Source organism: Equus quagga, chromosome 13, assembly GCF_021613505.1.
Source record: "Equus quagga isolate Etosha38 chromosome 13, UCLA_HA_Equagga_1.0, whole genome shotgun sequence".
Classification (NCBI taxonomy): Eukaryota; Metazoa; Chordata; class Mammalia; order Perissodactyla; family Equidae; genus Equus; species Equus quagga.
In genome coordinates, this window is record NC_060279.1 from 63,906,994 (window position 1) to 63,927,627 (window position 20,634).

At 41.2% G+C, this 20,634-nt stretch overlaps 2 protein-coding genes across 19 annotated transcripts in view; one reads left to right on the top strand and one right to left on the bottom strand.

The window, feature by feature from the left end:
• Positions 1–1,118: 1,118 nt before the first annotated feature.
• Positions 1,119–9,705, bottom strand: PSMD7 (proteasome 26S subunit, non-ATPase 7). The gene is made up of 7 exons (XM_046683437.1): positions 9,535–9,705; positions 7,322–7,413; positions 6,334–6,426; positions 5,536–5,633; positions 4,883–4,963; positions 2,855–2,946; positions 1,119–2,104 (listed from the first exon to the last, which is right to left on the bottom strand). The coding sequence occupies exons 1-7, from the start codon at positions 9,606–9,608 to the stop codon at positions 1,660–1,662; spliced, it is 975 nt and encodes a 324-aa protein (XP_046539393.1). The 5' UTR covers positions 9,609–9,705; the 3' UTR covers positions 1,119–1,659.
• Positions 9,706–9,771: 66 nt separating this feature from the next.
• LOC124251199 (prothymosin alpha-like) overlaps positions 9,772–20,634 on the top strand; it is a 269,250-nt gene continuing 258,387 nt past the window's right edge. For 16 of the 18 annotated variants that reach the window (XR_006891696.1, XR_006891694.1, XR_006891689.1 and 13 more), the window contains exon 1: positions 9,772–9,901. The gene's annotated coding sequence lies outside the window, so the exon portion shown is untranslated. The remainder of the gene's footprint in view (positions 9,902–20,634) is intronic. The other 2 variants (XR_006891687.1, XR_006891703.1) reach the window with 2 other exon arrangements.

Consider the following 20,634-nt stretch of genomic DNA (forward strand, 5'->3'; position numbering starts at 1 on the left):
ATCCAGATTATACTACTGAATGTGGACCTAAATCCTGTGTGGTCTCTAATAACCCCTTGCCCCTTACAGAAGGGACCCACTCCCGGGGTGACCTCTTCATTCCCCCTGCCTGGCCTTAGAACCACTGCATCCTGGCTTGTTCCTGCCCACTCCCTGGAGGTTACCGTTCCAGGCTCCCTTTCTCACGTCGGTATGTTCTGAACATGGCAACCATATCTCAAGAGCTTCAACACACTCCTGTGGTTTTAAATACATCTCAGGCTTTGAACTATTTATTTCAAATTTCTTTTATTCAGTTAGATCTAACAGCCATCTGACTTTTGACTCCTGCAACAGACATGTAAAACCTGGTTCTCTGTAGGGTTTGTCCTCGACCATTCCTTTTTATCTCAGAGTGTTAATGAACTTTCAAGTGACCCCTGATGTGGGCATACTTCTATTTCTGTAGGATAAAAGCTCAGCTATACACCATACTATCAACCCCCAAATTTCCACTAACTAGCTCTTTGGCAGGTCTGTGGAATTAAAATGATGCTTTGGGTAACTTTGAGGCATCATAATATCATGGAGTGGTTTCTGAGATTCAGGTGATTTAGTTTTAGTGCTCTTTTATTGTATTCTTAGATCTTTGGACATTGATAATCCAGACAGTACATTAGAGAACTATTAAGGAGGTTCTGACTGCCTAAGAAAGGAAATTAATACCCAAGTGACTACTGTATGTCCAATGATCGAGTACTGTATTTGTTCCAAGAGGAGCCTTGAGCACTTAAATTTGGGAAACTTTGTTCCATCCCCAGTAACATCCTCACTAACCTTGTGGTCTGATGTACTTAGACATACCACCGCAGTAGTGACTGAATGTGTCCCTTGTGAAAACCTGCTCTAGGGAATTCACAGCTGAGTACTCTGAGGCACAAACCAGCACCTAGGTCTTCTGGGCTCACTTGACAGCTCTCCTCACTACAGTCGTTTTTAAAGGAATGGACTCTTCTCTTCCATAACAGAGTCCAAGTCTAAAGTAATTCTTTAAGGCAGCTTTAATTAAAGACTCTCTTGGCTGCTTCTGAAAATAACGGATCGCCACTCCCCAAGACAAAAACGACTAGAACACAGACTTAAAAACAAGCCATTTAATTGTGTCTTTGAAGGTAAACAAGATATGGAGGCTGGATCCCAAGCCCTGAGAATGCAGAGCTATGGGCCCCAAAAGTCCTGTGGTACAGTATTCTCAACGGAGTTCAGAAGGGTCAAAAGTGTTCCAAGGCAGAGCACTTATGGAATTCATGCAGTCCATTTTGCAAACTGCCAGAAACAGACCCCAAGGGTTTTTTGAGACGGGGAAAATTCAACTCCTGGTTTTATAGATAAAAGAATGAAGAGTACCAAAAATGTTACATTTACTTCTCTTCATTTTTCTCACACAATCTGAAGCCTGAGCTATCATTTCCCCAACTCACAGCAGCCTCAAGTGCAGTTTAGGTTCGAGATCAGTCCCTCTCCGTTCACTTCCACATAATGCCACAGCAAGAGTGACCTGGGGCAGAGAGCTCGCATCCATACAGCTTTTTAACAAGCACTTAAAGTGAAAAGAACTCTCTGGCGGCACACTGAGTTAGTTTATAAGATTTTAATTTACAAATTAAAAAGCTACACGTTTCATTTTTTCTCCTTTTTCTCTTCTTTCTTTACATCACTCTTTTCCTTATCTTTTTCTTTCTCTTTGTCATCTTTTCTATCCTTTTTGCTCTCTTCTTTTTCCTGCCCTTCTTTCTTCTCTGCATCCCGGTTGGCGATCTTGTTGTTGATGAGGTTGTGCAGGGCGACCACAGAACGGATCAGTGAAGCCAAATATACCACCACCATTTGGTCGTTGGTCTTTAGATAAAAGGCCTTGACAAACTCCTGCAGGCTGACGTCTGGCAGCAGGTTGAAGACATCCTGCAGCTGGTAGATGATCTGGTGGTTGATGGGCAGCTTGCCTGTGGCCACTTTCTCCAGGTAGCTCCTGATATCCAGAAGCTTGGAGTTGAGTCCCTTCAAACCATGGACCTGGTTTGTGATCCGCTGGGAAAGAGTGCCCACTGTAGTGTCTTTGATGTCTCTGTAGTAACCCACAACCAGAAAAGGCAGGAAAAAGCATGAGTGTACTGTACTATCACGCACAGGTTCTCACATTCTAAGAAAACACTCAGCTTTGTGGGGAGGGGCAAGTTTTTCAAAAGAAAAATTTTTTTTGATTTGGTAAAGATTGAAGTATAAATTGCCTTACCTTTGCTTTCATTTGAAGGCATATGTTTTACTTTTCTCATCACAGGGCATTTTTCAAAAGAAAAGAGAGAGCTAAAACGTGACCATTTTCACTTAAAAAAGAGAAAGCTCTCTACTTCAACTTCCCTGTTCCTAAAAAGGGTGGCATTTTCTCCACCTGCATCTATATGAAGTTGTGAGAAGCTTAAATCAGTCAGCAGTAACTTTTTGAACTGGAAGGAATCTCACTGTTTGAGAAAAACTATGACCTTTTCAAATAAGTTAGGGTTATATAAGTAGAGTATTTTAAAATGAAATCCATCCCAAGATGTAGATTCTCTGTAGAACACTGGCTAACTCCAGCCACTGAAAAGCATGTACACTGGAAGAGCACACGCTTGCATTTCCTTCACACATCTGCCGCCACAGTCACATTACAGTTTCCAGACAAGGGGTACTAGCTGCAGTCATAAATCCTAACTCAAGACACTTTAGAGATGATCTGGGACTAGAACCTAGCTCTCCACGCTCCCGATACGGATCTCTTCCTTTAACTGGCATCCTCTTGGGCTGCTTACAATCCTGATGCTGCCCCAAGTCTCACCGTAACAAGTGTTCAACTCCAACTTCCTCAGCTTCCTCTGCTCCAATTTCACTGGTAACATGCTCAAATGTTTTTGAGGTTGGAGTTCCATCCTGGAAGGAGACTTAACTATAGTTATTTGCTTACAAACAAACAAACTGGCACATATTCCTTTTCACACCTTGATTCTTCTGCTCTAAGTCAACTCACTTCATGGGTGCATTACTGGGTTTTCCATGGCAAGGGTGGGTACAGTTTGCTTTGAAAGCTTAGTCTTCTAAGCTAAAAATCACAGTGGTCCTGCTCAGTGACGAGGGGTGCTGGAGCATCACGGTTAGCTTGTTTCTGAGGAAAATTTCGATATTCTCGCAAGCCCACAGTGGGGATGGCCACTCAGGGAAGTCTTGATTAGCCTGAATTTTAAGGAATGTCTTTCTAAAAATAGTAAATAAACAGAATACCTGCACTTGAAGCAAGCCGATGTCAGAAAATCTAACTTTTAACCATCTATTGTTCCTTGGATTAAATGATATCAGCGCACCAAAAGATTACAGACAGAGTAAGTGGCTTTCTGGTGGCCTGAATTTATCAAAGGATCCATCAGTGGATGTGGTTCACTGTATCATCTAGTGACTTCCTGATGGGACGCGGAAGAAACTTTTCTGAGATCTAGTGCCAGAAGAGGTTGGACATCTGTAAAGGCAGTAAAATGTTTGCAAGGCAGGACACATAGCAGTGAGTGCACAGACTCTGTAGCCAGACTGCCTAGGTTCAAAGTCTGGTTCTGCCGTGTGTGTGATAAGGGAGCTGCAAGATCTCGGGAAAGTCACTTCACTTACACTAAGTTGTATAAACATTAGCTGCTGTTATCTTTCCAGACGGTGAGAATTCGGCATATGGCATTTTCCTCTTGGCTTTGTATGCTAGCATGGTCAGAGCCTTTAACAATCTTGCAGGACTTCATGGCATGCTTTTTTAGGTACTAATTTTTCCCTGGCTTCATCTTATAATATGACCCTTATATCCCCTTTATACCCTATTAAAAAACCTTGTTTCGTTGATGTATGTGTGCACGTGCACATGTGTGAATGTGTAAGCAGCCTTAAATTTCTTCTTGAAAGAGGCAGGGTAAAAATTAACTAAAAAACAACTGTTATCAAGACCAGAGACAAAAGCCTTATTGAAACTAGGCAATAAATTTGGATCTAAGCTCCCAGTTAGCAAAGCAAAAAGAGAAACAGAAAGACAGAGCTCAGGGCAAGGAAGAGTGGCAGAGAGATAACCAAAAATATCTTTTTCCAGATTTTAAAACTGAATGTAACAATAAAGACAGACTTTAATCTATCCCTCAGACTTCTAACTTTGGAAATTCAAGACTGAGCTCTTTGCACACCCTGAGTGCAAATATTTTATGCTCACAACAAAACTCACATATAGTTTCAGCTCAAATCCTATTCTAGAATCTGACTGCAATTTTCCTGGAAATAGAGAAAAGCTATTCTGGCAGCTCTTTGTGTATACCCAAAGCACAAGCTACGAACTCCACAGTAGGTACTGGATGCTGTGGAGCTGCGTATTCAGGTGTCAAATCACACAGATGGGTCTTGCCGTCTAGATCCTGACAGCTCTGACTTACTCTATTTGAAAATGTATGATCTAGTTTATAGGGATTGAAAATCTTCAAGGAGAAAGGAATACTGGCCCAGAGGGTGCCCAACAGTACCAATCACATCAGATTAAGACTTAGCTCACCAGGCTCTGCATTTACTTTGCTGTGAACACCTCTGGGCAATCATTTGATTACTCTGGGCCTCAATTTCATTTATAAAAGGGGACTTTAGATTTCTACGGTCCTGTTTCTAAAATTTGGTGGCTTTAGAATCACTCAAGGGGAAAAATACATAATATCAAACTGTTGACAGAAACCAAGAATTTTCTGTTATAGAGAGATAAAGGATTTGTTGGCTTGAAAATGGAAAAAAAACCCCCCAACCAATTGCCCAATAAGTAGCAAATCTAATCTCTTAGACTCATAGCAAGATGACTTACATCATGAACTTCTTCCACTGAAATATATGCTTCTGTGGGCAGTCCCAGGTCCTTTGGCTTCACGTCAATAATGACTAATACCTGGCAGAAAAACACATCTTAGCAAACCTGCCCAAGCTGAGCACATAAGGAATAACTGCAGCCATTCTTCTGATGATTACTAACACCTTTTCATTCATTCAACCAGACATGAGTCAGAATTTTCAGGAAAAATGAGTTTACATTTCAAATTATCTCATCATTCGCTCTGCTCTTCACCTCCATCCATTAACAAGGGGAGATGTAGTTCAGTGTGGTTATCAAGCATTAAGAAATTAGAATCAAGACAGCCAACATTTTAATCCTGGCCCATCACTTACAAGACCTTACTAACCATTCTGAACATCAGTTTTCTCATTATAAGGAGGATAACAACCCCATACAGTTATTGAAAGGATTAAAAAGAAAACTTAGTACCTGGCACTTAGCAGATATTTACTGTAACTTACTAAATACATTGGGTTACTGCATACTAAATAAAATACTACAAGTGACAAGCTTGCAGAGAAAGAGCAGTGAAGTTATTTGCTACCCAAATCCTTCCCAGGCTGCTCTTACTTGACTTTGCTGGCAAAGAACAACATTCAAGAGTTTTAAAGATCGAGTGCACTTACGGAATTAGGGCAGTATCTTTTCATAAGTTCATTGATAGCGATGTCATTCTTGTGTAGTTTAGGGCCTGTGTGGTACCATCCAACTATTCTTTCTCTGGCTGGGAAAGAAAAAATTAGTGGGTTTGAATTGTTAAATGACGATCTATATATTTCCTTCAAAAGTAGTTAGAATTCCAGTAATTATGTCCTCTACCTTTTTCAAAATTCAAGATACCTAAACTTTGACATACTTATGAAATCTAGAGTCAAAAACAGAATTCTCAGAAAATAAGCAGCCAGGGAGATCCAGAGACATCTATATTTCAGACTAGTTTAGGAGACCAGTCATACATGAAACAACTGGAAAACAATTCCAAGGCAATATACAAACAAATGCAAGTTCATGTCACATAGATTGCACCTGGGAGTGTTGTGGGAATAAACATTTCCAAAGCAATGTGGTTGCTGTAATGATATAAAATGAAAACGATACACGACAGACAGATATATTCACCCTAGTGGTACTAAAGCTCTAAGGGGAGGTGGATTTTATTTGATAGTTCTTTGCTTTTCTGCTGCAGAGGGCTAGCTCTCTGCCCTGAAATGTAGGTGGTCTAGCTGGCCTTAAATTGCTACTTTAGTTTTCATTTATTCTACCTCATTCCTCTACTACCACTAGTCTTACTTTAAGTCTAGCTAAGTGAAAGGACCTCTGACATTAAACAAAGAAAAGGGAATACTTAGAAAAAGTGTGTGTGCGTGTGTGCACACACATACACATCAATGCCACAACACCTTCTTAAAAAAATCAAGACATACCATTGACTTTCTTAAACATTCCATACATGTTTTCCAAATAATCATGGTCTAAAAACCAGACAGAATCATCTTTGTCATCTTCATCAAAAGGGACTAGAGAGAAAACAAAAATCAGATTTAGTTTACAGTGCTAGATAGAATGCTAGAGCACGGGTCACAACTGGAGACCCCTAGGTCAGATCAGATCCACAAAACTGTTTGGTTTGTCTGACACAACATTAAAATTATTTTTGAGTTGCTCTCATGAAAAACTGGGAGACTTCACATAAAAACCCAGATTTCCAGTTTTCTTGAAAAATTAGAAGACCTGGCAATAATTGGCTAGAGCCAGCTAAAGGCTACCCTCTTTAAAAAAGACACATGCTCTTTAGTTTACTAAAAGCCCCATTACTTCCTAATATTTCTCGTTTGGCAAATTATACTACCGCCTGGTCCTTTTAGACACTGGAATTGTGACCTCTAGTTCAGAGGTCATGCCAGCAATTATTTTGTTCTTTATTGTTGTTGCTTAAATCATAAAATACATGGATATATTCTTGTAAAGATTCATGAAACAGAGTAAAAGGTAATAGTTGTTAGCTCCCCCTTGCTTACCCATAACCAAGGTTAACAGTTTCGCGCAAGGGTTTACAAACTACACCAGCTACCTGTTTTTACAAAGTTTTACTACAGCACAGCTACTGGTTTGTCTGCATACTGTCTATACAGGTTGCTTTCCTGCTACAATAGCAGAGCCGAGCAGTTGCAAGGGAGGCCTGCAAATTTAAAATATTTACTATCCAGTTTAGTGTGTAGCCCTTTGCCTCCCTTTTCTATACTTAAGCAATTCTGAAATAGAATCTCTTGATTATAGTAAAAAAAATGGAAACCTCAAGTTTCTTTCTTTGTTTAAAGTTAACTGACATTTTAACCATGCTGAGAAAGATGTAAAATTTGTCTTTTTTTACTTAAAAAATTGAGGTGTAATTGACTAAAATTTATTTTTTACCTGCAAAACTATTGGATACATCAAGTACTTTCTTTTGCCACGACCCCAAAAGCACACCAACAACACGCTTCTGGTTTCCGACCTTGCCTATTCTGAATGAGAAGACAGAAGGTCAGTCTGGATAGGCACACAGAGATGTGGAACAGTTAGATACTCAACAGGAAACAGAATTTAGCTTAGCCAGGAACTAATCCCACCAAACAACTGTAATAGGGTTAGGTTAGTCCTTAATATTAAATTCTAATAAATATAATGGGTAATTCATGAACTTTGTACACTGGCAGTTTTTACTCACCGTTGACTGCACAGTAATACATGCTTGGAAAAAAATTGCAAACTTTATAGAAATTTAAAATGGAGAAAATGAAAACTCCCCAGTTCTTAGGGTTTTAAAATGCGATATGGTTGGTATTTGAAAAACACATTTAAGTTATGTTATCACATTTAACTTTAGTTTTTCTTTGCAGCTTACCTTTCTCCTTTAAACTTTCCCTATCTTTTCTATCCTAAAATCTCAGGGATAAAGATGCTAAAGTAGAACCAGTTTTATGGTCCAGCTTGCCAACGCTTCCCTGGAACATCTAATCACATCGACAAGCCAAACTAGATGTTAAAATTCTTTGTGCTGTCTAGGGGCTCAGAAAGTGATTCTGATCCAAAGGCATGTGTGTGCCATTTGTGGTCTCTCTGAATGGCTTAATTAGGCAGAAGTCGGAAGTGAGCTGGTGGGTGACTAATCACACGGAGAGGAGGGCTAAATGGGTAGAAAAGACCAGTTCAGAATTTCTATCTCCATATCAAGCCTCCTCAGTGATTTGTGTCCTAAGGAGCCACAAGTATTTCACTTATACAATCCCTTTTCACTGGTCTTCATGTAGAATTCTCCTTTAACCACAGCAAATGTAAGATACAGAAACAATATAATTCCATGTTCAAAGGAAAGACAAAAGCCACTGTGAAATGAACTACAACTCCTTAACAGTCACTGGTTCCACAGTATTATTCATCTAATCACATGGTTTGGCATATTTATAAATGCTTACTAAATGTGGGATTTGGATCAAACAAAGTTAAGGATTCTGTATTTCTGTTCGTTCTAATTTTGGGGGAAATCTTAGGCACTAGGCTTCTACGCTTCAAAGGAAACTTCCACACTCATGGGCTTTTCTTTTGGTTACCAAGAATCCATTCGTGTTTTTTAAAACCCTACATTTGTTATCTGATACAGCAGCTCCAAGTGTGTGCCTGCATTATGTCCTTAACCTGTGTTGAATTTACTGAATAGAACTGAGATGGTGCCTGCCCCAATAGCACCTCTCGTATCCCATGGGAGAAAAATAATAATTACTGTACAGTGGGAAAGCTCATTTATCCTGTTAGGCTGAGGGTCCTACAAAGCAATGGAATTTATCTGGGGACCCTACACCTCACAGTCTGGAGTTTGTTTTGGCTCTGGTTGAATGAGGAGCTGTATCAAGCAAGTTGCAAAGTATCGGGCACTTAGCAACTATGACTTTACAGCAGATGCTCCCAACTGGGTCTGTACATTTGCCAATTCGAGTAATTATCTTGTAAAACATATAAACACGTTTAACAGGTCCAGCGGGATAAACAGCTCGAAAACACGCCAAGTAAGGCGGCAGAAACTTCGGCGGGATGTTTTCTTATCTTACTCATTAATGCCAAAATCTCCAACTGGTCTCATTTTTAAAAGAAAAACTTGACACCTCATCTACGTTTTAAGCTATCGTCAAACCAGATTCTCACTTACAAACATTCACAATTAAAAACCACAGTTCTTCCAGGAAGCCCCGCAGGGCGCTGAGACCAGAATTTCGGTGGCAGCCTTGGGAGGCACAGAAGCGTGAGTCTGAAGAGCTTTCCTACGAGACACGGGGTCTTTTTGGTGTAAAGGGGAGAGGTGACAGATGGGCACGAGACCTCGAGGATCAGGGCCAACCGAAGCTTGCCTCCCATCCTCTGGCACCGTACCGACTTGGGCAGAAGGAACCGGCAGCCCAGTTCCCGGAGTGCCGGCGGAGCGGGGGGACTCGGGCTTCGTGAACCGAGGCTGGTCTACGCCCCTCCGCGAGTCAGGGCCACCCCCCGACCCATCAGGGCCCCGACGGCTGCCGCGCAGTCCCCAGCGTGCCGGTGACTCAGCAGCGGCGGCGCCGCCGGCCCCGCTAGGCCGCTCCGTGCCGCCCGCTCACCGGTTGAAATGATCCACCACACTGAGCAGCACCAGGGGGTGGACCACCACCTTCTGCACCGCCAGCTCCGGCATCGCGACACACCCCGCCCGCCAGGCCCCGCTCCCCGTGACCCGCAAAGACCGGCAGTCGCAGCGGGAGGAACTCGCGGGGATCCTCCAGGCCCAGCTCCTCCTCTTCCGGCTCGGCCGCCGCCGCGCGGCCCCCTCTTCCGCTCCCAGAGTGCTGTGCGCGCCGTGCCCGAACTGTCGCTCTTGCCGCCATCTTGAGGAGTTGACGTGCCGGTGAAAGGCGGGACGCGCCCTGGGTGACTGGCTGCGAGTTTCCCTGGTCTTGAAAGCTAAAGGGACACTGGAGACTGATAAAGGTTAACCTCCTGGTATTTGGCCTGCACTGTCACTTACAGTGGCTTTTCACCTCGCTGCCTTCCCAGCTCACCCACCCTCCACGTGAACACTAGAAAAAATACTAAGAAAAACTATAAATAATAATAACTAATATTTCTACCATCTAGAAAATGTTCACCTTTGTTTCAAGTCAAAATTCTCCGGAAGTTCTTGGACGAACTCACTCTAAATCTCTAGCATTAGGGCACACCCTTAAAATAGATTTGGTGATTTGTCTTACTATCATTTTATTGTCGTGCAATTTCCCCTTGATCTTTACTGTGGACACCTTGCAGACAATCAGCCTGTCTTTATATTTTTCCACGTGTTTTACATTATTTGCCATTTAACTAGGGCTAGAAGAACACAATTTGTGCCTATAATCAGACCATTCGGGGTGATTTTCAGATAAAAGCTTTACAGAAAGGTTAAAGAAAAGAGGGAAGGCAATAAGGAAATGTGTTTTGACATTTAGCTAGGAAAGTAAAAAGAAGACTAAAAGGGGAAATGTAAGAGACAAGGACTTCAGCTTATTTGCAGAAGGAGGTAAATTACTTAAAATCCATTACTTGAAAGTTTATATTTCTGTCTAATTTAAGTTGCTGTTTCTGTAAACAAAAATAATACTTCAGCAGCTTAAATTACTTACTTATTGTTTATCCTGTCTTTAAACACGTTTTGCCTTCCCTTTATCACCTGATCTGACCTCTGAAGAATGACCAGGAGGCTTTTCCTCTGAATCTTGACCTCCTCCCAGTGTAATCAGGGAGCTTTTGATAGTCTTTCTGGGTCTTATCCATCCAGTCTTTCTGGATCCTATCCATCACTTTCTCTATATGTACTCTTCGTACTTTTGGGAGCACAGCTTTAGCTTTTCTTCATTCCTTTTAATATTTTTGATTTGGCTATCAGATGATTGCTACTACTTCCTAAGATAACAGAACTTTCAGATTAAGAAAATTTAAGTCAGCCCTCATTGTGTGATGTGTTAAAGCATGCTTACTGGTGTTTAGTGCCTGATTCAAAGTAGACATTCTTGTTTCATCTCTTATATGATGCTATTCAACACAGGGTAGACATGTATCTGATATACAAAGAGCTTACTTAGAAGACTTTCCCCCTCTAATTTTGCAACTAAAGATTTAATAGCTATCAGAAGATCAAAGGTTGATTTTGATTTTTCTTATCTGTTAAGTAAGGCTTAAGAATTCGAGTCTAAAGGAGGCATTGTTTGGACTAAAGTATATAAAGAAGATGACTTGAAATCATAAGGAAGGTATTTTCCATGTTGTTGTTGTTGTTGTTTTTTTTTTTAAGTGGCACTAACTTGAAATCATACCTGATATTGTAGCCACTACCAGGAGCTGAATTCCTTCAGGGGAATGCAGAGGAGGTATAAGAAATCCATTCTTTTGTTCATTGTATTCTGGACTTAACTTTAAGAGATCCTAACAAGAGCTTAAGGTTAATACATTTTCTTTTCCTTTGATCATCTTTGTCTTTTTGTTGAAATGTTAAATTCTTCTTTTCCAAGATTTACCGAGATGTAGTTGACATATAACATTGTGTAAGTTTAAGGTGTACAATGTGATGGTTTGATACATGTATATGTTGCAAAATAATTTCCACAATAAGGTTAGTTAATACCTCCATCACCTCACATATTGCCTTTTTTTATTTTGTGGCAAGAACATTTAAGATCTACTCTCTTAACAACTTTCAGGTATATAATACATTGTTAACTATAGCCATCATATCATACATTAGATTCCCATCTTATAACTGGAAGTTTGTGCCCTTTGACCAACATCTCTCCCTTTTCCCTACACCAGCCTCTGGCAACCACTGTTCTATTCTCTATTTCTGTGAGTTTAGCTTTTTTAGATTCCACGTATAAAATGAGGTCATACAGTATTTGTCTTTCTATCTGACTTATTTCCCTTAGCATAATGCCCTCAAGGTCCATCCATATTGTCACAAATGGCAGGATTTCCTTTTCTTAATGGATGAATAATATTTCACTGTATATGTATATGTATATGTGTATATATCTATATATCACATTTTCTTTATCCGCTTATCTGTCGATGAACACTTAGGTTGTATCCATGTCTTGGCCATTGTGAATAATGCTACAATGAACATGGGGGTGCAGACGTCCTTTTGAAATAGTGATTTCATTTCCTTTGGATATATACCCAGAAGTGGGGTTGCTGGATCATATGTTAGTTCTATTTTTAGTTTCTTAAGGAACCTTTATATTCTTTTCTGTTGTGTCGGCACCAATTTACATTCTCATCAACAGAGTACAAGGGTTCCCTTTTCTCCACACCCTTACCAACACTTGTAATTTCTTGTCTTTTTGATGAGAGCCATTCTAACAGGTGTGAGGTGATATGTCATTGTGGCTTTGATTTGTAATTCCCTGTTGATTAGTGATATTGAGCATCTTTTTAAATATCTGTTGGCCATTTGTCTGTCTTCTTTTTTCTGCCATTCTATAGTTTGCCTTTTCATTTTGTTACTCATGTGTTTTGTTATGCAGAAGCTTTTTAGTTTGACATAGTCACACTTGCTTGTTTTTCCTTTTGTTACTTATGCTTTTTGGTGTCATATCCAAAAAATTGTTGCCAAGACCAACGTCAAGAAGCTATTTCCTCTGTGTTTTCTTCTAGGAGTTTTACAGTTTCAGGTCTTACATTATAGTGTTTAATCCATTTTAAGTTAATTTTTGTGGGTAGTGGGTAGTGTAAGATAGGGGCCCAATTTCATTCTTTTGCGTGTGAATATCCAGTTTTCCCAATACCTTTTATTGAAGAGACTGTCCTTTCTCCATTGAGTCTTCTTGGCTCCCTTGTCCACATATATAGTTGACTGTATATGTGTGGATTTACTTCTGGTCTCTCTTTTCAGTTCTGTTGCTCTTTGTGTCAGTTTTTATACCAGTACTATACTGTTTTGATTATTATACCTTTGTAATCAGGAAGTATGATGCCTCCAGCTTTGATCTTCTTTTTTTTTTTTTTAAAGATTTTACTTTTCCTTTTTCTCCCCAAAGCCCCCCGGTACGTAGTTGTGTATTTTTAGTTGTGGGTCCTTCTAATTGTTGCAGGTGGGATGCCACCTCAGCATGACTTGATGAGTGGTGCCATGTCGGCACCCAGCATCTGAACCGGTGAAACCCTGGGCCACCGAAGCAGAGTGCGCGAACTTAACCACTCTGCCACGGGGCCGGCCCCCTCAAGACATTTTTTGATTTCTCTTTTGATTTCTTCTTTGAACCATTTGTTGTTCAAGAGCATGTTGTTTAATTTCCAGTGTTTGTGAATTTTCCAGTTTTCCTCCTGTTACTGATTTCTAGTTTTATACTATTGTGGTCAGAAGAGATACTTCATGTGCTTTCAGTCTTCTTAAATTTCTAAGGGTTTTTTTTTGTGACCTAACATATGATCTATCCTGGAGAATATTCCTTGTGTGCTTAAGAAGAATGTATGTTCTGCTGCTGTTGGGTGGAATGTTCTGTATATGTCTGTTAGGTCCATTTCATCTAAAGCTTAGTTCAAGTCCAGTGGGGGCCAGTGCTTTCAGAGCTAACTTGGTTCTGGGATGACCTGGAGGCCTGGGGCTGTAGGAGCTGGTCTGGTGCTGGGGCTAGCCAGGAGGCTGGGTTCGTGGGAGTCCACCTGGAGCCTGAGTTCATGGGGGCCAACCAGGAGCCTAGGGTCACAGGAGCCACCTGGGGCCATGAGAGCCCGCTAGAGCTAGGATGGGTTGGGAGCCTGAGTTTGCAGGAGTTTGCCTGTCCCTAGTTCAGGCCTGGTGCTAGGGTCCTTGGTGAAGTTGGGTGCTCACTTCACTCTCCTTCTCCCAAAGAGAGGGTGTCTCTCCCCCACTGAACTCCCCAGGTTTGGGAGAGGGGTGACAGGAGTAATGTGAAACTGTCTTTCCTACCTTCTTCAATGTGTCTTTTCTTATTTCTGTACTCTACCCAGGTGCTGTAATCCCTCACCTGAAATTCTTACTTCTTGTGAAGGTATTTTTGTATGTGGATAGTTGTTCAGATTGATGTTTCTGGGAGGGGATGAGTGCTAGAAATTCCTTTACCACCATCTTGCTCACGTCACTCCCTCTGATGCATCTTTGTCTTTCAATTTAGGGAGTTAGCCCCTACAGACCCTAGTATCTAGAAAGAGTACTTATTTTTGTTAAGCCCAGAACATGGAGTAATGGTACTGCAAGCATGGCAGCAATACTTTAAACTTTTCAGCCTCTATTTGTCATCTTAGTAGATTTGGAAGAAAAAAAAATATAGCAGATACACCACCTTCAGCCTAAGCTGTATTCATTGGTAGGGTTCAGACATCCTTGGGGGTATCTGGCAAACTAAGATAGGCCCACTAGAGTTCTACTTGCATGAGTCACTGAGAAACCTGGAATGAAACTCATTTTAAGAGAAGAGTCAGGTAGACCAGTTGACTCAGAAACAAAGCCTCAGTCTTTGGAGGGAGAAGAGTGATTCTTGAGATAGTATGAATCTGCCACTCAGATTTAGCTCTCAGTTCAGTCCATCACGGCCTTATATCTGAGTCCAGAAAGCTATGTTGTATAAGCTTTATGAGAAAATTGAAAGAGGTGTTACATAAAAGCTCAGTGAGACATTTCAGCACAAGTAGTAGCACTGCTTATAGTGTTTCTCTAACAGAGTGTAACCCAAAAATGTGGAGAGAAGCCTTCTTACCCACTTTGCAGTTTTGGCCCCTTGAGGCACCAGTACTTGAGCAATGGTGGTGGCAGGAGACTGGAGTGTGTATGTGCTGGTGGTGTCTAGCAGTGTCAGCAGCCTGGGGGATGTGGAGACATACAACAGACAGGGACCAGAACAGGAAAAAATAAAACTAAGGATACCACAGGCTCACTGTTGGTATGCATGTACAACATCCCTGGGGTTCTGAGAAATATTTGGGGTGGGAGAAACTTAGTAAAGGCCTTGGGTCCTGCGATAAGAAGTGGAATGCAGTGGCCGATGCAACACTGATTATATATGTATATAAGATGATATTACATATTTAACAAAGACTGCCTAAAAATAGCTCCCTGCCTATTATAAATTACATACATAGCTCAAGGCCTCTGTTGGTCATTTAAAAAAAAAATTCCTAAGAGGAGTCCTTTAGATTTTTCTATCATCTCATAATAAAAGTAAGAAAATAATTTAAAAATTCTAGTACTTTATTAATAAAGTTGGTGACATACAAGAAAACGTAAGTAAATGAAAAAGTAAGATGTTAAAAAGTAATTTATGAAAAGGCAAAAAGCATTGTAGGGGTATATATGTGTGTCTGTGTGCATTGGACTGTGATTTGTGTTATAATGAACTTGTCTGTCTGTTCTAATGGAGGCTATTGTGTATGTGCAATGGAGGTAATCTTTGGCAAATTGTTGATGACCTTCCTGTCTTTTGCCTTTCCCATATGAAACATTTGCTCTAGTTTTTGGGAGGCTTCCATCTGCGGGGAGAGTGTGGGTCAAGAAGAAGTAAATTAGAAAGAGGTAATATTTAGCTTCTGACATGCAAAATTGAGTTATTCGATGAGTTGATACCTCTGCAAGCCAGGACGTCATCTTGAGAGAGAATTTGCTAAATCTTTTTAGTCGCCTTGTTTCCATCCTAGCTTGGAGATCTCAGTTCATAGGGTCCTCCCTGTAGTTTAAGGAAATGCCCTGCTGACCGCTAAGTCTTGGCCAGAGTCAGGACGAATGAAGATAGGACGTAAAGGAGGTAAAACAAAACCCCTTTGCTTTTCCTCCTAAGGGAGGTGAAGGGAGAAGACGAGCTGTGAGGTCAGATGTGAGTGTTCCAGTTTTCCCTTCTTTGGGCTTTGTCTCATTGTCTCAGAGAGCGGGAGGTGTGTTGGATGCGTGAGTGTACTCGAGGGCAGGGAGGAGTTCCTGTCTTGTGCTTTGTTTGGGACTCAGGAGGATCTTAGTTTGCTCTGCATCGACCTGGGGACAACCACACTGATTTTACAGCACAGTGTTGGAAGTGGAATGAAAGCTTTCAGGTTTGACTGCTTGAGCCACCATTGGTCCTGGAGTGGCATGGACAGGACCCACGAATGGCAAGAGGAGATGGCCACCATGCGAGGAGATTTTTGCTCTGCACTGAATCCTACCACACGGGATGCCTAAGGTGGCCCTAACCACAGTGAAAGCTGTACCTACCTCAGAGGTAATAAGGTGAGGCCAGTTGGCCTGGGAGCATTCCCAGAGCTCAGCCTAGCCACAAGAAAGGGTCCCCAAGTGCACCAGACATGGAATAGACTTTGGAGGCCAGTGAGACCTTCAGCAACCAGGCTGTAAGAGACATTGTATCAGAGACTGGCAGACATGGCCAGTGCACATCCAAGGACCAGAAGGAGGGCTAGGCCCTTTTCCTCCATTGCCACCAAGTCGTGTACATGCCTTGTCTCTCTCCCCATATGCCAGCAATCCTTCTTAGGGAGAGAACGGAAGGTAAGGAGAACACCAGCTAGGTGATGGAAACACTTTTAAAGAGATTGTTTAACTTAAACCCGTTTGGACATTTAGTTTTTAAAAAGTTATTTTTCCCATGTTAATTAGCACGTGGAGGCTTGTGAAGGAAGGTTAGTTACAGAAAAAAGTAAGAGTTCAGGTTCCCTGCACATTTGAGCATCAAGTTGTGTGAGTTAAGTATGGGATCCCCATGTCCATAGGTACCATAATCCCCAAACCCTGCATTTTCTTTTCCTTATTGAAGACAGTATGTGGAAACTAGGTGTAGCATATCTTAGGTGAGAGGGAGAAAACTGTAATTTCTGTGGAAAATTTAGGCAAGCCACCCTGAGTTGCTAAGAATTTTGTATGGATTTTCCACAGTCATGTATATATAATCTGGTTGATGATGATAGGCAGTTTATTAAAATACCTTAAGCCTAAAATTCTCTTCTGAATTCCAGATCAGAACAGACTTCTGTCTATAGGACCTCTCCACTCAGTGTCTTCTGTCCTCTAAGTATCTCCAGTTAAGCAGGATAGAATTGAACTTGCCACTTTTCTCCCCAAACTTGCTGCTGCTTCTATAGGAGCTTAGCAGATGCCCCTACGATCCAAGTGGCCTAGTTAGAAACTTGGATGTCATTCTAATTTTTCATTCCTTCTTCACAGAAACCTAATTGGTTAGTCAGTCCTGCAGATGCTTAAGAGGCCCGCCGCTTTCTGGCCCCTGCCTGCTCTTCTAGCTTCTTTAAACACCATGTAAACACCAGCCCGAGTGGTGATTTCTCTGCTGTGCTGTGCTCACTCTGCTTTGGTGACTCTGCACATGTTTTCTCTCTGCCTGCAGCATCCTTCCCTCTGTTGTCTGCTTATGAAACCCCCAAGTCATCCTTTGAGTCTCACTTCAGGAACCTTTGTGAACACTTTGGCCCCCAGGACAGTTAGATTCAAGCATTTGACACATGGTCTGTTCTTGGGCTTAAACTGTATTCAGTCCCTGTTTATTTTCAGCTCCCAGAGAAGAATGAGGGGCCCTAGAGGGTAGGGATTTTGTGCTGTTCATCTTTGTATCTCCAAGCAGACTAGTGCCAGGCACGTATAATAATAGTGCCAACACTCAGTAATAAACAGTTGTTAAATGAGTAAAATTCTGAAAGCTATGCTTTTAGAAAATTCTAATATTTTTGTGTTTTTCTTTTGATTCTTTCCAAAAGGTAGGTAAATTAACATTTGTATTGCTAAGAGATCTTATGCAAACTGTGCTGACCTTTCAGTTGATTGTGAGTGTTTGTAATGTTTCCCTACTTTTGAGTAAGCCTATAATGTATAAATATAGGCTATTTTGCAAACGTGGCCATCAAATTGTCTCCTGCTCTCTGCTTACAATTTAACCTCTTTAAGGGTGGGGTTTGTCTTGCTACATAATGTGGTGATGTGAGGTTCTTAATAAACGTAAGAAATATGAAATACTAGTTGAAAAAAGTACTCTGTGAATACTCAAGTATTCATATGAAATATTACTAGATAATGCTTCAGTAAAAAGCCTGGAAAGAAATATATCAAATTGTTAACAGTGGTTGTCTTTGATGATGAGGAATAGTATATGTCATTTTTTTACTGTTCTATGTTTTGCCGTTTTTCTGTAGTCATATTATTATTATTATTATTTTTAGTGGAAATCACTGCAAATGAGTTGCCCTGTTAGCAGAGCAGGAGATCATAGTGATTAATACTTCAGCCTCCACAAGCATGCAGACCTGTGCAGTTTCCTCATCTGTAAAAGTGGATGATAATACTCTTATAATGTACCTGTATTAGCCAGACTGTTCCTTGATTCCTTTCTCTTTCTCTTTTGTGTTTCTACCGTAGATTTTTGCTTTGTGGTTACCATGAGGCTTACATAAATCATCTTATAGATATAATGATCTGTTTAAGCTGATAACAACAACTTCAGTTGCGTACAAACTACCCTTTTACTTCCTCCTCATTTTATGTTTTTGATACCACAATTTACATCTTTTTATATTGTATATTAATTAGCAAATTATTTTAGCTAAAGTTATTTTGAATATTCTTGTCCTTTAACCTTTACACTAGAGATAAGTGGTTAATACTCCATCATATTACAGTAGTACTCTGAATTTGACGATAGACTTACCCTTACCAGTGTGTTGTATATTTTCATGTTACTAATTAGTGTCTTTCATTTCACCTTGAAGACTCCTTTCAGCATTTCTTGTAAGGCAGGTCTATTGGTGATGAACTCCCTCAGCTATTGTTTGTTTGGGCAAATCTTTATATCTCCTTTATTTATTTATTTATTTATTTATTTATTTTTTGAGGAAGATTAGCCCTGAGCTAACTACTGCCAGTCCTCCTCTTTTTGCTGAGGAAGCCTGGCCCTGAGCTGACATTCGTGCCCATCTTCCTCCACTGTATATGTGGGACACCTACCACAGCATGGCGTGCCAAACAGTGCCATGTCCGCACCTGGGATCCGAACTGGCGAACCCCGGGCTGCTGAGAAGTGGAACGTGCGAACTTAACCACTGTGCCACCAGGCCGGCCCCTCCTTTATTTTTGAAGGACAACTTTGCCAGGTTAAGTATTCTTAGTTGGCAGTTTTTTTCTTTCAGCACTTTGAATATATCATCCGTGTGCAACATTTCTGCTGAGGAATCTGCTGATAGCCTTATGGGGGTTCCCTCATATCTGAGGAAGTTTTGTTTCTTGCTGCATTAACATTCTCTCTTTGTCTTTGATTTTTGACAGTTTAATTATAATGTGTGTTGGAGAAGATTATTTTGAATTGAAATTTTGGGGTGACCAATGATTTTCATGAACTTGGGTGTCCAAATCTCTCCCTAGATTTGGGAAGTTCTCAGCCATTATGTCTTTAAATAAGTTTTCTGCCCCTTCTCCTCTCTTCTCCTTTTGGGACATCAATAACGCATAGGTTGTTTCTCTTAATGGTATCCTGTAATTCATGTTGGCTTTCTTCACTCTTTTTCGTTCTTTTTTCTTTTTGCTCCTTTGACTGGATAATTTCAAATGATCTGTCTCCAATTTCACTGATTCTTTCTTGTCTTGTTTGAGTTTGCTGTTTAAAGATCTCTGTTGAATTCTTCAGTTCAGTCATTGTATTTTTCAGCTCCAAAATTCTGTTTGGTTCTTTTTTATGTTTTCTATCTCTTTGTCGAAGCTTTCATTTTGTTCTTGTATTGTTTTCCTGATTTCATTAAATTATTTGTCTCTGTTCTTTTATAGCTCTCTGAGCATTTTTAGAACAACTATTTTGAATTATTTATTAGACAACTTGTGGATCTCCATTTCTTTGGGGTCAGGTACTGGAAACAACACCAAAGCTGTTTCCTTTAGTGGTGTCATGTTCCCCTGATTCTTCCTGATCCCTATAGCCTTGCATAGATGTCTGTGCATTTGAAGGAGCAGTCACCTCTTCCAGACTTTATGAACTGATTTCAGTAAGGAAAAACCTTCACCTGTGGGTGTGGGCATGCTGGAGTGTGCTATGGCCCTGGGTCTGGTGGTGTGGGGTGCTAAGTGTGGGGGTGAGTGATGACTCTGGGTCCAGGGGTGTGGTGTCTTGTTGGCTCAGGCAGCTGGTCCACCACATCAACAACTGCATGATACTTAGTGAGAATTGTGAGGGGACCACAGTTGCTGTAAGGGCTGTTGGTGTCCTCAGAGGTGCCTGTAGGTCCAGTGGCTAGGACCAGGGCAGGTAGCAGTGGTTGCTAGAGCTGGTGGTATGCACATGCCTGGCTGTGGGCCAGCTGCAGGTATGAGTGTGAGGACAGGGGCTTGCTGTAGACACACATGCAGTGTCAAGGGCCAGGGTCAACAGCAGGAGCCAGGGCCAACCGCAGGTGTATGAGTAGCTGTGGGGGCCCTGGCTGTTGGTGTGTACTCATGTGATTGCACAGGCTAGCTGTAGGTACGTGCACTAGCCAGACCATTCTTGATTGCTGGTAGTAGGACCCTACTCCAACCAGCTGAAGCACAAAAAGAAATGCGTTATCTCATGTAACAGGCAAGTTCAAGGGCTCTGCTGGTTCCAGGGGCTCATATGATGTTTCTCTCTCCACCTTTCAGCATCCTTCAGTGTTTTGTCTCCATTTTCAGACAAGTTTCCTACCACTGACAGGGAAGCATGTTGATGGCTACAGGTAGTCAAATC

What these genes read in the sequence shown, in the direction of transcription:
- PSMD7 (XM_046683437.1), bottom strand. Translation starts at nt 9,608, where the DNA reads ATGCCGGAGCTGGCGGTGCAGAAGGTGGTGGTCCACCCCCTGGTGCTG. An exon ending in CAGTGGAAGAAGTTCATGAT is followed by an intron (nt 2,947 to 4,882) that starts GTAAGTCATCTT and finishes GTCTCCTTCCAG; the next exon opens with GATGGAACTCCAACCTCAAA. An exon ending in GGAGTTGAACACTTGTTACG is followed by an intron (nt 2,105 to 2,854) that starts GTGAGACTTGGG and finishes GGGTTACTACAG; the next exon opens with AGACATCAAAGACACTACAG.